Source organism: Aquarana catesbeiana, linkage group LG01 (genome assembly GCF_042186555.1).
Source record: "Aquarana catesbeiana isolate 2022-GZ linkage group LG01, ASM4218655v1, whole genome shotgun sequence".
NCBI classification, from domain to species: Eukaryota; Metazoa; Chordata; class Amphibia; order Anura; family Ranidae; genus Aquarana; species Aquarana catesbeiana.
Window position 1 is genome coordinate 4,916,625 of NC_133324.1, and position 20,173 is coordinate 4,936,797.

The window sequence follows — 20,173 nt, forward strand, 5'->3', positions numbered from 1 at the left end:
TGAGATCTAGAAATATATCTGACCACAGATGGACCTGATATAACCCTTATGAGATCTAAAAATATATCTGACCACAGCTGGAGCTGATAAAACCCTAATGAGATCTAGAAATATATCTGACCACAGTTGGACCCGATAAAACCTTTATTATATTCAGAAATATATCTGATCACAGTTGGACCTTATAAAACACTTATGAGATCTAGAAGTATATCTGACCACAGGTGGACCTGATATAACCCTAATGAGATCTAGAAATATATCTGACCACAGCTGGATCTGATAAAACCCTTAAGAGATCTAGCAATATATCTGACCACAGCTAGGCCTGTTAAAACCATTAGAGGAGGGTCAGACCTTACCATCTATCCTGCACCGTACCAATGAGGGAGGCTTGGAAGCCAATAATATTACCAAATACGGCCATGAAAGGAAGGCGGCTCAGAAGATGAAAATGGCGGTAATCCCCACATTGATAATGAGCAACAATGTACACCATCCCCCCACCACCACCTCCCCAGCTTGGATCTGGAGGCTCCAGTCACTACACACAGTTGAGTATGAAAACATTGATAATTTATTGAATGATCACAGACCATGTATATTGGCGGACTACGAGTCCTGGATTGTGTCCTCGTCACAGTTCAGAAAACTCTGCATCCATTATAGAATTCTCTCTATCACCTCTGGAATGGATGACCCATCCACTGACCAGCAGCTAAGGTGCAGTCCCTGTACTCCGGTCTTGGATCCTTGTCCACGAATCCCCAACCTTGAACCCCTGTCCACTGAGCCTCCATTTCTGGATTGCTGTTCCTGGACTTCCGTCCATTGGGCCTCAACCTCCGGATTGCTGTTCCTGACCTTCTGTCTATTCAACTCCTTGTCCCATTCCTGAATCTCTGTCTTTAGATTCTGTCCCCTATTCTGGATTCCTGTCCATGTATTCCCTGCCTGAACCCCTGACCATTGAGCTTCAATCCCTGGACTGCTGTTCCTGGACTCCTGTCAATTGAGCTCATCATCCCATCCCTGGATCTCTGTCTTTGGATACTGTCCCAATCCCTTTTCTGGATCCTTGTCCATGTACCCCTACCCTGAACACTTGTGCATTGAGCCTCCATCTCTGGATTGCTGTTCCTGGACTTCTGTCCATTGAGCTCCTTGCTCCATCTCTGAATCTTGTTTGGATTTGATCCCAATCAATTTTCTGGAACCCTGTCCATGTAACCCCATCCTGAACCCCTGTCCACTGAGCCTTCACCCCTGGACTGCTGTTCTGGACTTCTGTTGGTTGAGCTCCTCATCTTATCTCTGGATCTCTGTCTTTGGATACTGTCCTAACCCCTTTTCTGGATCCCTGTCCCTGGCCTGAACCCTTGTCTATTGAGCCTCCATCCCTGGAGTGCTGTTCCTGGACTACTGTCCGCTGAACTCCTCATCCCATCCCTGGATGTCTGCCTTTGAATTCTGTCCCAATACCTGGACCCCCTTTGCTGGATTCCTATCTATGGATCATTCTGTTTCTGGACCCCCATCCCTGGCAGGTGTATAACTTGACTGATGTATGAAAATAACCAGCGCTGGAGTCCTGAGTTTAAAATCTGGGCTCTACCTGCATGGGTTTTTCCTCATTATTCCTGAGGGGAGATTTATGCTCTGTGTGATAATACGAGTGTCTTGAGGAAGGAAAAGAAGTCCCAAGAGCCTCGCATAACACAAAACCCTCATGAAAAGAGTGGGAGCAGGCTTGTCCTATACTCCCTCCAGGCCTCACTCCCAACATCTTTCACCTCACCCATGGAGCTTAGTCATGGGATAGGGTGAAATATGTTGGGGTGTGGCCTGGGTAGAGTCTAGGCTGAGACTGCTTCCACTCTTTAAATGAGGGTTTTGTGTGATGTCCTGGGACTTATTTTCCTTATTCCTTGACTCCTATGGAGCTGAGACAAGCTCTTTCCCTGCCTGCACCCCCAGAGGTTGTCAGCATATAAGGACCTACTAGAGCCTGAAGCGCCACCCTTAATTTCTTTATTATGGGGTCACAGCGAGTACGAATGTCTGGGGCATTCCATTTTAAGCTCCTCAGGGGTGGGACTTTTATTTTATTTCTACCAATTAAGCTCCAGCAGAACACCTCCACCTCTACTGTAATGTGATCATGGAGCAAATGACCACAGGAGGAGGACTTACAGTGCCAGCATACAAGTTATCTTTGAGTCCTGTATGCAGGAACTTTAAGTCACGTGACACACTACCATACCCAACCATATAAAAGAGGGTCTGCATAACACCCTTGAAACTCTGGTGTTTCTACTGACATAGGGCTGCAGGTAACAGCCATCTTGGAAGTTCAGTTGAGTCCCCTTTAGATCTAAAGATCAAACAGATAACTAAGCCCACCAGGTTTTACCCATTATACTTGGCCATGCTGGACACCCAAGATTTATACCAGGACCACATTACTGGTGAAAGAAGATTCTTTCCTATTCTGTATATTTGTGCGCTGCACAGTAGTACTTATTTAGTTTTGTATGCTGAGTGTATTTAATCTTCTATCTGGGTGTAATTCTCAGTACTTGTGATGCCCCTGTTCAACATGAATTGTCCATGGACTAGGAACATACAGGTGTACCCATTGGTCGTTAATATTAATTGATGGGTGATTGTGTTTCTTGCCAGGTTACTGATGGGACTGCACCTTAGCCCGTCCCCCCAACAGAAGATCCAGAAGAACAATGCTGTCCCATATCATGAGTTCCTCCAGCCTGTTGCCCCCCTAAACGTCCACCTCAATTTCTTCTTCTTCTGAGAACTCATCAGCTGTGCGCTCCATGGAGGAACACCGAGGCGAATGGAGGTAAAGTCCTTGTGAAGTTGGGGAACACCCTCTTCCTATGGCTTCATCGTCCTCTTCTCCCACTCCAACCTCCGGCATGGAGACCAGTTTCTCCAGAGCATGTGGTGGAATCTTCTTAAGGGACTCTACATCAGCCTTCATCTCCTCCAGGTCCCTTTTTAGCTTGGCCCGTCTGTTCTGAAACCAGGTTATCACCTGGGCATTGCTAAGTCCCAGCTGCTGGGCAATGTGGTCCCGGTCTGCGGGCGACAGGTATTTCTGGTAGAGAAAACGCTTCTCCAGTTCATAGATCTGATGGTTGGTGAAGGCTGTCCGGGATTTGCGTCTCTTCTTAGAAGTTGGCCGGTGTCCAAACGAGCTGAGCGGGTCACGGCCTTTGAGTGTGAATGAAAGAGATGGTGATGACGATGGAGGTGATGATGATGGAGGTGATGATGATGGAGGAGATGATGATGATGATGGGGATATAATCAAATGATGAAGAAAAGAAAAAAGAGAACATTGTTTAGTAAAACTCAAATAACATTATTTCATAGAGAAGTAAATCAATGCATGTAAACGTAGCCAAAGTTATCAGTCATAAGTCCATGAATAAAATTTTAAAAAGTCAAATTTCAAATATCCTTCAGGAAAAGAGAATGTAACATCCGTATGATGAATGGGATACAACGTTTTCTATGTTTGGAATCCACGGATATAGTATTACCATCAATTGGGGTCCTTCAGAGGGGCTCTTCCTTCTAGGGAACAATTCCTATACAGTGTTGTATACTGCTAGCCGGACACTTTATAAAGCTTTCTCTTCTTTAGTTGCATGTTATATATTTCATAGAATCTAAACTTTTATCTAATATTGAACACCATCAACCACAAGGGAAGAGCCACGTAGAACACTATCAGTAACTGGAGAAGAATAACACAAAATGACATCAGCAACAGGTGGAGAGCCAATGGGACATCATAAACCACATGGAAAGAGCCAAAAAAGACTTTCATCCATCAAAGGGGAATGCCACACAGAAAACCACCAAGCATAGGCAAAGACCCACACTGAATGCCACCAGCCACAGGGGAAGAGCCATATTGAATGCCATCAGCCACAGAAGAAGAGGAACATCATCAGCCACAAAGAGCCACACTGAATGCCACCAGCCACAGAGGAAGAGCCACACTGAATGCCACCAGCCACAAGGGAAGAGCCACACTGATCGCCACCAGCCACAGGGGAAGAGCCACACAGAATGCCATCAGCTATATTAGGAAAGCCACAAAGGGTGCCATCATCCACATTGGAATGGCCCAACAGAATACCATCATCTACATTGGAATGGCCCTACAGAATACCATTAGCCACAATAGAGGAGGCCCCACAGAATACCATCAGCCACAAGAGAAGAGCCACGCAGACATAATTGACCTTGCTGTAGAAGCCCCGCAGAACATCATCAGCCACACCAGAAACACTACACAGAATGTGGTCAGTCACAGGTGAAGAGACACAAAGAATGTCACCAGAGGGGTAAAGCTGAACTGAATATTATCAGTAAGAGAGGTAAAACCACACAGCCATCGGTCACTGTGGAAAATCCTTATCCAATGTCACCAGACACATAGAACGCCATCAATCACACGAAGAGAGACCCACCGAATGTCCTCAACCACAGGGCAGAGCCACATGTAGACCTCTCAGCCACGAGGGAAAAGACATAGGGAACACCATCAGCCACAGGGGTAAAGAAACAATAAATGGATTAAGTGATACGCAATTACCAAAAATGCCACAGAGAATTCATTTCAATATTTATCACCCATCTATTTTGACCCAAGAACACCCCTGCAATACCTTTCTATAAATTCTCTGTTCCATCTCTGCACTCTCCTTCCACTCAAATATCTTACCATCCATCTATTTATCCATTGCTCCATCCATCCTTCTATCCATGCATCCATCCCTTCATTGCTCCAGCACTCCATCCATCTACCCATCCATCCATTCATCCATCGCTCCATCCATCCACCCCAAAACAAGGATATCAAGTCCACTAACATGTATACATATCTGCACACTTTGTACGAATGAATAAACAACCTCTCATGCAATTATTTTTATGAGATGACTTTTTGTTCTTCCACCTCTAGGCACTGGCCAGATCTGCCCTACAAGTCTGGGTCTGACCTCCCTCCATCTTGCTGGCTATTCGCTGCCCTCCTTCTACATATCTCAGAACTCTACCACCGGACACGTAGGAAACACAGTAAAGATGGCGGGCGAGATCCATCAAATGAGATCCAATCTGGAGATGTATAAAGTGCTTGACATGGATCTCATTCTGATAAATATTCTAATATGTGCCTATAATATCATTTAGGATTCTCATTTACATCCAAAAAAAAACCTCTGAAAATGCAGAAATTTCCTCTAAACTCTTTTTGCACAAACTCTAATCCCCCTATTAGTTCCCATGGTGGGACAGTGAGGTGAAAAACCCCATATTTCCTTCCCCTCAATGGGAGAATGAGGCTAATAATGAGTTTCTTCTCTTGACTGCTCCCCATTCCCTTAACACCCCAAATTTACCTCCTCTCCATGGGAGAATGGGGCCATTACTGAGTGCCTTTCCTTGGCTGATCCTCATTCTCAAATTACCCCAAATTTCCCTCTCTCTATGGGAGGATAGGGCCATTAATGAGCGCCTTCCCTTGGCTGATCCAAATTATCTAATAACCCCAAATTTCCCTCCTCTCTATGGGAGAATGGGACCATTAATGAGTGCCTTCCCTTGGCTGATCTCCATTCCCTAAACACCCCAAATTTCCCTCTCACTATGGGAGAATGGGACCATTAATGAGTGCCTTCCCTTGGCTGATCCCAATTTCCTAAACACCCCAAATTTCCCTCTCACTATGGGATAATGGTACCATTAATGAGTGCCTTCCCTTGGCTGATCCCAATTTCCTAAACACCCCAAATTTCCCTCCACTCTATGGGAGGATGGGGCCATTAATGAGTTCCTTCCCTTGGCTGATCCTCATTCTTGAATTGCCCCAAATTTCTCTAATTTCTATGGGAGAATGGGGTTATTAATGAGTTCCTTCCCTTGGCTGATCCTCATTCTCTAAACAGCCCAAATTTCCCTCCCCTCTATAGGAAATTGTAGCCATTAATGAGCACCTTCCTGTGGCTGATCCCCATTCTATTTCCCTTTCCTCTATGAGAGAATAGAGCCATTAATGAGCGCCATCCCTTGGCCGGTCCTCATTCTCTATACACCTGCGTACGTACAGAATGCAGAATGTTTTGGAATGAAAGATACGTCTCTGGGTTTTGGAGAAATAAAATGGCCTTCTCTAAAGTTTTCATCTCTGGGCGATGCTGTGATGCCTCTTTCCGGTGTTGGTGTCGTAGGGTAAGGTGCGGAGAAATGAAAGCCTACGGCGTATTTTGTCTTCATAATTAATCTCCGGAAGTTTCTATAATCCCGGACTCGGGGTACATAAAATGTATTTATTATCTCCTCCGAACTATTAATAAACTCCAGATTCTCCTACATCATGTCTCACAGCTTCTAATGTTCCAGATAATATCATGAAGGCTCCCCCACCCCATCCCCGTGTTTTCTTCCCCTTCCTGGAATTTCTATTGCTCTGGCGAGGGATGGAGGGGGGGATTATATTCACCCCCTCGGATGAAGAATGAAAGGAACATTTATAACTCAATCCGCCACAAGCCACCCTTGCTATTCTGGTAGACACGATGCCTCACACTTGTGCCCACAGATGGGAGGCTGGAGGGTGGTGGGTCTGGGTTGGCATCGGGCGTTTTCGAGGTAGACAGATGATACGTGATCTGTGACAAATCACAGAGTCTTCTCTGGATGTGGTAATTTTATAACGACACAGAAGATGTCTGAACTCATCGCTGGGGACAGCAGCTGTTACTCGCTGGTCACCTGACAGCGCCGGCGGCGTCTCCAGAGAATTTGGAATTACTCAGAACAGACCAATGTGCGGGACGGGGGGTTTCTGATAAACGATCTAACCATTGTTTAAAGACTGTAGATGTGTAGAAAAAAAGACAACAATGTCTGAAATGGGGGGGCACATGTCGACTGAGCACAGCAAGAAAGAGGAGACTGGGGAAGCCAACAAGGGGGAAAATGGGGCAAAATATTCCAGAAAAACTTCTGATTTGGGGATTTGGGGCCACAATTGTACTACTTCCACTGAGCAGCCATGGAGCATCTTCATAGTCAAGACCTCCTCCGCAAAGTCCAACATTAAAATTGGCATCCCTGCATCCACAACCAGGACAATCTGTCTGCCTGCCATGGACATGTGGATTCCGGAAAGCCAATTTTGATGTCACTTGTTTGTTGGAGAGTAACCACATTCCATAGAGAGAAGCCAGGCAGATGGAACATAGACCCCTATAGGAGGGCCTTGGCCATGTGTGGTTGTACGAGGAACAACATCTGGAATTTTATCCCTATCAGCCATTTGCGAAAACTGATCATTGACTCTCAGTCTCAGCACCTCCATTAAGCTCCTGGGACATTGAGCTGGGGAGGGGGGCTACTCCTACATTCCTGGGCTGGAAAGTGGGGAACCATAAAGTGGCCGAGCCACACTCAATGTCAAAGTGTCCTCCTCCTGGCAGCACAGTGGCTAAGTGGTTAGCAACAACAAAGCCTGGGGAATGCCCAGGAAAAAATCCAAGCCTACTTACCACCAGCTCACAGACAACCAAATAAACCTGTCTAACAGTATGCGTTAAAAACAGGGGTTTAGTCCTCACGCATTTGCACCCTGGTATCTGTGGTTAGCACTTCTGGCTGGCAGCACTAGGGTCGTTGGTTCGATCCCCAACCAAGGCACTACCTGCACGGAGTTTGTATGCGTTCCCTGTTCCTGCGTGGGTTTCCTCACACATTCCAAAGGCATGCTAAAAAAAGTGTCCTCCTACAAAATACGAAAGACATATGAAAAGGAAGTCTCCATTCTGTCAGAAACCAACCGGGTTCCAAAGGTCCAGGATCCAATATGAAAACCAAGGATTCTGATTGGTTGGAACGGGTGACAAGAAGTTTGATTTCCCCCATTCCATATGTATGCTGCATTGTGTACTGCAGGCAGATGATGTCTGGTAGACATCGGAGGTTTATTGATTAGAAGCAAGCTCAGTGTCTAAGAACGTCGGTCTCCAACCAGGGGGGGCCAAGTACTGGGGGCCCAGCCCTCAGACTATCTTCAGGGAGGAGAGCCATACAATACATATGACTGGCCCTATGAATACCACTGGACCTACTACATACAAATGACTCTACTACATATGACTGGCCTGCCCTATACATACCACTGACCCTACTACTTACCACTGACTAGACTACATAGGACTGGCCCTATACATACCACCGAACCAACTACATACCACTGGATCTACTACATATGACTGGCCTGCCCTATATATACTACTGGCTAAACTACATAGGACTGGCCCTATACATACCAATGAACCAGCTACATACCACTGGACCTACTACATATGACTGGCCTGCCCTATACATACTACTGGCTAAACTACATAGGACTGGCCCTATACATACCAATGAACCAGCTACATACCACTGGACCTACTACATATGACTGGCCTGCCCTATACATACTACTGACTAGACTACATAGGACTGGCCCTATACATACCACTGAACCAACTACATACCACTGGACCTACTACATATGACTGTCCTGACCTATACATACTACTGACTAAACTACATAGGACTGGCCCTATACATACCAATGAACCAACTACATACCACTGGATCTACTACATATGAATGGCCTGCCCTATACATACTACTGGCTAAACTACATAGGACTGGCCCTATACATACCAATGAACCAGCTACATACCACTGGACCTACTACATATGACTGGCCTGCCCTATACATACTACTGGCTAAACTACATAGGACTGGCCCTATACATACCACTGAACCAGCTACATACCACTGGACCTACTACATATGACTGGCCTGCCCTATACATACTACTGACTAGACTACATAGGACTGGCCCTATACATACCACTGAACCAACTACATACCACTGGACCTACTACATATTACTGGCCTGTACTATACATACTACTGACTAAACTACATAGGACTGGCCCTATACATACCAATGAACCAGCTACATACCACTGGACCTACTACATATGACTGGCCTGCCCTATACATACTACTGGCTAAACTACATAGGACTGGCCCTATACATACCACTGAACCAACTACATACCACTGGACCTACTACATATGACTGGCCTGACCTATACATACTACTGACTAAACTACATAGGACTGGCCCTATACATACCAATGAACCAACTACATACCACTGGATCTACTACATATGAATGGCCTGCCCTATACATACTACTGGCTAAACTACATAGGACTGGCCCTATACATACCAATGAACCAGCTACATACCACTGGACCTACTACATATGACTGGCCTGCCCTATACATACTACTGGCTAAACTACATAGGACTGGCCCTATACATACCACTGAACCAGCTACATACCACTGGACCTACTACATATGACTGGCCTGCCCTATACATACTACTGACTAGACTACATAGGACTGGCCCTATACATACCACTGAACCAACTACATACCACTGGACTTACTACATATTACTGGCCTGTACTATACATACTACTGACTAAACTACATAGGACTGGCCCTATACATACCAATGAACCAACTACATACCACTGGACCTACTACATATGACTGGCCTGCCCTATACATACTACTGACTAGACTACATAGGACTGGCCCTATACATACCACTGAACCAACTACATACCACTGGACCTACTACATATGACTGGCCTGCCCTATACATACTACTGGCTAAACTACATAGGACTGGCCCTATACATACCACTGAACCAACTACATACCACTGGACCTACTACATATGACTGGCCTGCCCTATACATACTACTGGCTAAACTACATAGGACTGGCCCTATACATACCACTGGACCTACTACATATTGCTGGGCTTGCTACATACAAATGACTGTACTACATATGACTGGCCCTATACATACCACTGGACTTGCTACATACTGCTGACTCTACGACTGGCCTGCCCTATACATACCGTTGGACCGGCTACATACAACTGACCCTACAACATATGACTTTATATACAGATTACCGATTGATCACTGCTTCCTCCTCCACTCCCTGACCAGACCTCATACAAAGCCTTTACTTTTGCCCCCCCCCCCCCATTCCCTCCAGGGACTCTTCTCTCAGCGTTTCCTCAGAGTTGTAAATGTTTTTTCTGTATTTCTGTATTCAGTTTTGAAATGATTTTTGTGTTTTTCTATTTTTTTTTTTCTCCTCCGGTTTCTATGTCTCACTACATCACCCAGCATGGAAGGAGGGGAGAGTATTGCGCGTATCACGAATAACAATGATAATGATGCCGTTCCACTTTCAGCCTGCAGACGGCAGCAGAGAGCCGTGTGATCTGTGCCGTGCGGTCACGGGGTAATTCGAATTATCCGGGAATGACGCTCAGCATTCCAGTCTGTGGGAAATCTGCATTATAATGGTTTTCTCAGTTTATAGAGCTTCTCGACTTAACCACTTGAGTACCGGACACCAGAGACCCCCTTCATTACCACGTTACTTCTCGGTTTTCTTGACTGACAATTGCTCATCAAACGCGGGACACCAATCAATGTTTTAAATTGTGTTCTTTTTTTTTGGTGGTATTTAACAACCACTGATTTTTATTTATTTTTTCAAATTTTTTTAAACTTTAGAACGGAAATAATAGTGACACGTGGTTAAACGATGCCTCTACATATACCAGAAAAAAAAGGGGGCAAGGTGTTTTCCACCAATACAATATCCATGTACATGTATATATGATATGATAGCACTTGGGTTTGGTTCTGTTTATTTTCTTCACTGTTTGGGTATTTGTTTTTCATTATTTTACCACCAATATCTACACATTAATAGGGTAATATTACTTTCATTATGGGTTTTCCAGCTGGGATTCACTCACCAATGATGGCCACCAATTTCACTCTATTTCTCGACAATGGACCCTTATTTGACTCCTTTTTTAACCAATCACTCATTTTATACATTTTTTATATTTCTACGAATTCCACCCCAAGATAGATGCCCAACGAGGTCCACATATCATCGATTGCACCCATGCACAATCACCCTCTGGGAAAGTGCCCAGTTTCCCTCATATTGTTCAGACTCTATACTACATTTTTTTCTTCATTATTCAGTATTTACATTCGCCTATACCGTTTTGTTTTTTTGAACTATTACACATGGGGTGTGATGTTTAGGAGTTTGTTACTTGTAACAAGTACTTTTTCCCCCCTTCATTGAGGTTTTACTGTTGCTGTTTTCCAACTTTCAGTATTTGCACACCCTGGACCATCGTGACACCTGGTCATTTCCTTGGACGTTTGCCTGTCTGGCTGGCCCCCTCCCCTCCACAGCCCCCAGGGGAGAACTATACAGACCATTCGGGGATCTTCTTTTGTTTTCCTTTATCTTCATTTCCACTAGGGAGAATTATGGGAACCAAGAATCCACTTGACTTTTTACCCTTTAGTCCTTCATTAGGACTAATATACACAATTGTAAATTTTTGTTTTCCCTCTCCCTTCTTTGCCTGTTTCCTCTCCCCCTGAGGAAGAGGAGTCAGAGGAAGAGAAGCTGGAGGAAGAGGAGCCGGAGGAAGTGGAGCCGGAAGAAGAGGAGCTGGAGGAAGTGAAGCCGGAGGAAGAGGAGCTGGAGGAAGAGGAGCCGGAAGAAGATAGGCTGGAGGAAGAGGAGCCGGAGGAAGAGGAGCCGGAGGAAGATAGGCTGGAGGAAGAGGAGCCGGAGGAAGAGGAGCCGGAGGAAGAGGAGCCAGAGGAAGAGGATCCGGAGGAAGTGGAGCTGAAGGAAGTGAAGCTGCAGGAAGAGGAGCTGGAGGAAGTGGAGCTGGAGGAAGACAAGCTGGAGGAAGAGGAGCCAAAGGAGGAGGAGCCGGAGTTAGAGAAGCTAGAGCAAGAGGAATTAAAGGAAGAGGAGCCAGAACATGAGAAGCTGGAGGAAATGGAGCCAGAGGAAGAGAAGCTGGAGGAAGTTGAGCCGGAGGAAGTGGAGCCAGAGGAAGAGAAGCCCGAGGAAGAGGAACCAGACCAAGAGAAGCCTGAGGAAGAGGAGCCGGACAAAAAGGAGCCAGAGCAAGATGACCCGAAGGAAAAGGAGCCACACCAAGAGGAGCCAAAGGAGGAGAGGGAGAGGGGCCATAGAAAGAGAAGCTGAAGGAAGAAGAGCCTGGGGAAGAGAAGCTGGAGGAAAAGGAGCCGGAGGAAGAGGAGCCAGAGGAAGAGAAGCTGGAGGAAGAGGAGTCGGAGGAAAAGGAGCCAGAGGAAGTGGAGCCGGAGGAAGTGGAGCTGGAGGAAGAGGAGCCGGAGGAAGAGGATCCAGAGGAAGTAGAGCTGGAGGAAGTGGAGCCACAGGAAGAGGAGCTGGAGGAAGTGGAGCTGGAGGAAGACAAGCTGGAGGAAGAGGAGCCAAAGGAGGAAGAGCCGGAGTTAGAGAAGATAGAGCAAGAGGAATTAAAGGAAGAGGAGCTGGTGGAAGAGGAGCCAGAGGATGAGAAGCTGGAGGAAAAGGAGCCAGAGGAAGAGATACTGGAGGAAGTTGAGCCGGAGGAAGTGGAGCCAGAGGAAGAGAAGCCAGAGGAAGAGGAACCAGACCAAGAGAAGCCGGAGTTAGAGGAGCCAGACAAAAAAGAGCCAGAGCAAGATGACCCGGAGGAAAAGGAGCCACACCACAAGAGCCGGAGGAAGATGAGCCATAGAAAGAGAAGTTGAAGGAAGAAGAGCCTTGGGAAGAGGAGCTGGAGGAAAAGGAGCCGGAGGAAGAGGAGCCGGAGGAAGAGAAGCTGGAGGAAGAGGAGCCAGAGGAAAAGGAGCCAGAGGAAGTGGAGCCGGAGGAAGTGGAACCACAGGAAGAGGAGACGGAGGAAGTGGAGCTGGAGGAAGAGGAGCCGGAGGAAAGAAGCTGGAAGAAGAGGAGCCATAAGAAAAGGAGCCAGAGGAAGTGGAGCCGGAGAAAGTGGAACCGCAGAAAAAGTAGCCGGAGGAAGTGGAGCCGGAGGAAGATAAGCTGGAGGAGGAGGACCGAAGGAAGAGGATCCGGAGGAAGTGGAGCTGGTGGAAGTGGAGCAGCAGGAAGAGGAGCCAGAGGAAGTGGAGCTGGAGGAAGATGAGCTGGAGGAAGAGGAGCCAAAGGAGGAAGAGCTGGAGTTAGAGAAGCTTGAGCAAGAGTAATTAAAGGAAGAGAAGCTGGAGGAAGTTGAGCTGGAACAAGTGGAGCCAGAGGAAGAGGAGCCAGACCAAGAGAAGCCGGAGGAAGAGGAGCCGGACAAAAAGGAGCCAGAGCAAGATGACCCGGAGGAAAAGGAGCCACATCAAGAAGAGCCAGAGGAAGAGGAGCAATAGAAAGAAAAGCTGAAGGAAGAAGAGCCTGGGGAAGAGTAGCCGGAGGAAAAGGAGCCGGAGGAAGAGGAGCTGGGGAAAGAGGAGCCAGAGTTAGAGAAGCTAGAGCAAGAGGAAGAGAAGCTGGAGGAAGAGGAGCCAGAGGAAGAGAAGCTGGAGGAAGAAGAGCCTGGGGAAGTGTAGCCAGAGAAAAGAGAAGCTGGAGAAAGAGGAGGCGGGGGAAGAGGGGCTGGAGAAAGAGGATCTGGAGGAAAAGGAGCCAACGGAAGAGGAGGTGCAGTTAGAGAAGCTACAGCAAGAGGAATTAAAGGAAGAGGAGCTGGAGGAAAAGGAGTCAGAGGAAGAGAAGCTGAAGGAAGTTGAGCCGGAGGAAGTGGAGCCGGAGGAAGAGGAGCCAGGGGAAGAGAAGACAGAGGAAGAGGAGCCAGAGGAAGAGGAGCCGGAGGAAGAGAAAGAGGAGCCAGAGGAAGTGGAACCACAGGAAGAGGAGCCAGAGGAAGTGGAGCTGGAAGAAGAGGAGCCGGAGAAAGTGGAGCCAGAAGAAGAGGAGCCGGAGCAAAAGGAGAAGCTGAAGGAAGTTGAGCCGGAGGAAGTGGAGCCGGAGGAAGAGGAGCCAGGGGAAGAGAAGACAGAGGAAGAGGAGCCAGAGGAAGAGGAGCCGGAGGAAGAGAAAGAGGAGCCAGAGGAAGTGGAACCACAGGAAGAGGAGCCAGAGGAAGTGGAGCTGGAAGAAGAGGAGCCGGAGAAAGTGGAGCCAGAAGAAGAGGAGCCGGAGCAAAAGGAGCTGGAGGAAGAGGAGCCAGAGAAAGATAAGCTGGAGGAAGAGGATCTGGAGGAAGTGGAGCTGGAGGAAGTGGAGCCGCAGGAGGAGGAGCCGGAGGAAGTGGAGCTGGAGGAAGACGAGTTGGAGGAAGATGAGCCAAAGGAGGAGGAGCCGGAGTTAGAGGAGATAGAGCAAGAGGAATTAAAGGAAGAGGAGCTGGAGGAAAAGGGGCTGGAGAAGGAAGAGCTGGAGGAAGAGGAGACAAAGGAAGAGGAGCCGGAGTTAGAGAAGCTAGAGCATGAGGAATTAAAGGAAGAGGAGCTGGAGGAAAAGGAGCCGGAGGAAGTTGAGCCGGAGGAAGTGGAGCCAGAGGAAGAGAAGCCAGAGGAAGAGGAGCCAGAGGAAGAGGAGCCAGAGGAAGAGGAGCCAGACCAAGAGAAGCCGGAGGAAGAGGAGCTGGACAAAAAGGAGCCGGAGCAAGATGATCCGGAGGAAAAGGAGCCACACCAAGAAGAGCCAGAGGAAGAAGAGCCATAGGAAGAAAAGCTGAAGGAAGAAGAGCCTGGGGAAGACACTTTCTCTATGGGTGAATGTGAGCTCTCCTGGTGGAATGTTCAGACACTTTCTCTATGGGTGAATGTGAGCTCTCCTGGTGGAATGTTCGGACACTTTCTCTATGGGTGAATGTGAGCTCTCCTGGTGGAATGTTCAGACACTTTCTCTATGGGTGAATGTGAGCTCTCCTGGTGGAATGTTCAGACGCTTTCTCTATGGGTGAATGTGAGCTCTCCTGGTGGAATGTTCAGACGCTTTCTCTATGGGTGAATGTGAGCTCTCCTGGTGGAATGTTCGGCCGCTTAATGGGTGAATGTGAGCTCTTCTGGTGGAATGTTCAGACGCTTTCTCTATGGGTGAATGTGAGCTCTCCTGTTGGAATGTTCAGACACTTTCTCTTATGCCGTGTACACACAAGCAGAACTCCGAAGGACTTTTCGATGGAGTTCCGACGATCGGGACTTGCCTACACACGATCACAACAAAGTCCGATCCTTTCATACGTGATGACATACGACAGGACTAGAATAAGGAAGTTCATAGACAGTAGCCAATAGCTGCCCTAGCGTCGTTTTTTGTCCGTCGGACTAGCATACAGACAATCGGACTTTTCGATAGAAACTGGGTCGGTCGGAAAGATTTGAAACTTTTCTATTTCGAAGGTCCGTCAGATTTTTAGACAGAAAAGGTCAGATGAAGCCCACACACGATCGAATTGTTCGACGGATTCGTTCAGTCGGACCTTTGATGCTGAAAAGTTCGATCGTGTGTATGCGGCATTAGGATGAAATGTTGAGGGAAAATTACATTTGGCCGGCGAAAGGAAACAAGAAAAACGTTCCACACAATTTACAAACATTCCATCAATTATTATTATGTCGGGACGATCGTAAAGTGAATTTTTTCTTTATAAGCAAACCCCCCCGGGGGGCGCTCTGCAGATATAAATTGTGATTGATCCATGGGGGGGGGAATAAAATCCTACAAACTAACTGGTTCCTGTGCGGATGGCGAGAAAACAAAAGTCCGATCTAAAAATAATTATAAGAACAAGAATACTAAGAATGATAAAAATAATAAAAAGAACAACAAGAATAATAGGAAGAATAAGGATATTATTTCTAAAAATAGGAACAACAATTTTACTACCACTAAGAACGATAATAATAAAAAGTACAACAAAAACAACAACAGCAATAAAAGTACTACTAATAATAACAATAACCACAACAATACTGCTACTACAACTAAAATCAATAATAACAATAATAATAACAGCAACAAAAACTACTACTACAAAAAATAATAATAAAAATAAACATTATCATCATCATAATCACAACATCACCAATACTACTAATAATAAAAAATAACAACGAGCACAACAATAATATTGCTACTACTACCAATATTATCAATATTAATAATAAAAACAACAACAATAATATTACCGCTAGTGTTAATAATAATGATAACAGCAACAAAAACTACTACTACTAAAAATAATATCTTTAAATATTTACAACAACAACACTACTGCTACTATGAAAATTATTAATAATAATAATAATAATAATAATATTCATAATGATATAAAAAAAACACCAACACCAATCGTATTACCACTACTATTAATAATAATGATAATAATAAAAATAATAATAACAAAAACTACTACTACTAAAAATAGTAATAATAAATAACAATAACAGCAGCAGCAACAACAGCAAGTAGTACCAGTAGTAATAATTATTATTATTAATATAAAAATAAACATTATCATAATCATCATCACCATCATCACTATAACATCACCAATATCACCAATAATAAAAAATATAGCAAGCACAACAATAATAATAGCCCTACTATGAATAATATCGATAATAATACTATTATAACAACAACAAAAAGTACTATTATTAATAACAACAACACCATTAATATAATCACTACTCTTATTATTCTTCTTATTATTATTAATAATAATAATAATAATAATAATAAAAAAAAACAACAAAAAGCATTACTACTGAAAATAATAATAATAAATTATAATAACAACAACAATAATATTACTACTATTAGTACTAATAATAATTAAAAAAATAAACATTATCATCATCATTATATCGTCACCAATACCACTAATAATACAAATAGCAATTACAACAATAATATAATTACTACTTCTACTACTTATAATCATAATAATAATATTTATAATTATAACAATAACAAGGATATTAATACTACTAAAAAGAAATAATAATAGTAATAATAATAATAATAGGAAAAAACACAATAATATTATTACTACTATTAATAATCATCATCAAATGATATCACCAATACTACTAACAATAATAACAATAATATAATTACTACTTCTAAAACTAATAACAATAATATTCATAATTATAGTATTAGCCATTATATTAATAGTACTAAAAAGAAATAATAATATAAAAAAAGAGAATAACAATCTAAAAATTGTGACAAAAAAAGAAAATGGGGGGGTTGGGGGATGTTTTCAGAGGATTTTTTGAGGGGGAAGTTTTGGGGGGCAGTTTTCGGCGGGGTGTGGGTTGATATTTCACCTTTCTGTAGTGAAATATGTGATAGAATGGAGTGAGGAGTCTGATGAGACATGGGGGGCGGGGTGGGGTGAGGTGGGGGATGGGAGGGGGGGTGGGGAGGGGAGGGGAAGGTTGCTGTTTTGGTGGAGATCTGTAGTCACCATGCTGGATGGTTGGGATGACATTTCACAATAAAAACGATCATCGTGTGAATAAATAATAATAATAATAATGGGGGATAATGTCGGGACATTCACAGCATACAGAGATAGCGCTGAGATCACCACATATCTCCACTATGATGTCATACATCTCATAGAATGGGGGGAGGGGGGACAAGAAGACACGACTCAGAATTGGCTCCTCAGATCCGGAATAATACAGAAATGGAGGATCAATAATACAAGACTGACCAAGAACCGGAATATTCCGGAGGAGTATAAAATAAATTATAATTGAATCTGCAACCAATCAGACGCAAATTATGGGTGGAGCCACTGTCATGAGGGTGTGTCTAAAATACAAGTAATAATAAGGTCCCTATACACCCCCATCCCTATACACCCCCATCTCTATACACCCCCCATCTCTATACACCCCACCCCTATACACCCCCCATCTTTATACACCCCAATCCCTATACACCCCAATCCCTATACACCCCCATCTCCATACACCCCCATCCCTATACACCCCCATCTCTATACACCCCCATCCCTATACAACTACATCCCTATACACCCCCATCTCTATACACCCCCATCCCTATACACCCCATCCCTATATACCCCCATCTCTATACACCCCAATCCCTATACACCCCCATCTCTATACACCCCCCATCTCTATACACCCCAATCCCTATACACCCCAATTCCTATACACCCCCATCTCTATACACCCCCATCCCTATACAACCCCATCTCTATACACCCCAATCCCTATACACCCCCATCCCTATACACCCCATCCCTATACACCCCACATCTCTATACACCCCAATCCCTATACACCCCCATCCCTATACACCCCATCCCTAAACACCCCCATCTCTATACACCCCCATCTCTATACACCCCCATCCCTATACAACCCCATCTCTATACACCCCAATCCCTATACACCCCCATCCCTATACACCCCATCCCTATACACCCCACATCTCTATACACCCCAATCCCTATACACCCCCATCCCTATACACCCCATCCCTAAACACCCCCATCTCTATACACCCCCCATCTCTATACACCCCCATCCCTATACACCCCCATCTCTACACACCTCATCTCTACACACCCCATCCCTATACACCCCCATCTTTATACACCCCAATCCCTATACACCCCAATCCCTATACACCCCCATCCCTATACACCCCCATCTCTATACACCCCCATCCCTATACACCCCCATCTCTATACACCCCCCATCTCTATATACCCCAATCCCTATACACCCCCATCCCTATACACCCCATCCCTATACACCCCCCATCTCTATACACCCCAATCCCTATACACCCCCCATCCCTATACACCCCCATCTCTATACACCCCCATCCCTATACACCCCCATCCCTATACAACCCCATCTCTATACACCCCCATCCCTATACACCCCCAACTCTATACACCCCCCATCTCTATACACCCCAATCCCTATACACCCCAATCCCTATACACCCCCATCCCTATACACCCCCATCTCTATACACCCCCATCCCTATACACCCCCATCTCTATACACCCCCATCCCTATACACCCCCATCTCTATATACCCCCATCCCTATACAACTACATTCCTATACACCCCCATCCCTTTACACCCCCATCTATATACACCCCATCCCTATACACCCCCCATCTCTATACACCCCAATCCCTATACACCCCAATCCCTATACACCCCCATCTCTATACACCCCCCATCCCTATACACCCCCATGTCTATACACCCCATCCCTATACACCCCCATCTCTATACACCCCCATCTCTATACACCCCCATCCCTATACAACCCCATCTCTCTACACCCCCATCCCTATACACCCCATCCCTATACACCCCCATCTCTATACACCCCCATCCCTATACACCCCATCCCTATACAACCCCATCCCTATACACCCCATCCCTATACACCCCCATCCCTATACACCCCCATCCCTATACAACTACATCCCTATACACCCCATCTCTATACACCCCCATCCCTATACACCCCCATCCCTATACACCCCCATCTCTATACACCCCATCCCTATACACCCCCATCCCTATACACCCCCATCCCTATACACCCCATCTCTATACACCCCCATCCAGGGCTGGACTGGGACAAAAATTTGGCCCTGGACTTCATCCAGACTGGCCCACTTTAATTGTGCAAACAAGCACAAAAACAGTATATAAACTATACGCAATTGTGCAAAAAAAAATAAGTAGCATAACATAAGGAGTCCTCACTAACCTCTTTTATTATTTCACTTTAGGTGGGAAGGATCGTTCCCTTGTGGTGACGGTCCAGATGGAAAGGATCGTTCCCTTGTGGTGACGGTCCAGGTGGGAAGGATCGTTCCCTTGTGGTGACAGTCCAGATGGAAAGCATCGTTCCCTTGTGGTGACGGTCCAGGTGGGAAGGATCGCTCCTTGTGGTGCCGGTCCAGGTGGTAAGGATCGCTCCCTTGTGGTGACGGTCCAGGTGGGAAGGATCACTCCCTTGTGGTGTGGTGCCGGTCCAGGTGGGAAGGATCGCTCCCTTGTGGTGCCGGTCCAGGTGGGAAGGATCGCTCCCTTGTGGTGACGGTCCAGGTGGGAAGGATCGCTCCGTGTGGTGCCGGTCCAGGTGGT

At 45.6% G+C, this 20,173-nt stretch overlaps 1 protein-coding gene across 1 annotated transcript in view; it reads right to left on the reverse strand.

The window, feature by feature from the left end:
- Positions 1–611: 611 nt before the first annotated feature.
- The window catches only part of LBX2 (ladybird homeobox 2), a 63,058-nt gene continuing 43,496 nt past the window's right edge, over positions 612–20,173 (reverse strand). Inside the window, exon 2 of the mRNA XM_073617791.1 lies at positions 612–3,234. Coding sequence (XP_073473892.1) covers positions 2,780–3,234 — 455 coding nt within the window. The 3' untranslated portion in view covers positions 612–2,779. The remainder of the gene's footprint in view (positions 3,235–20,173) is intronic.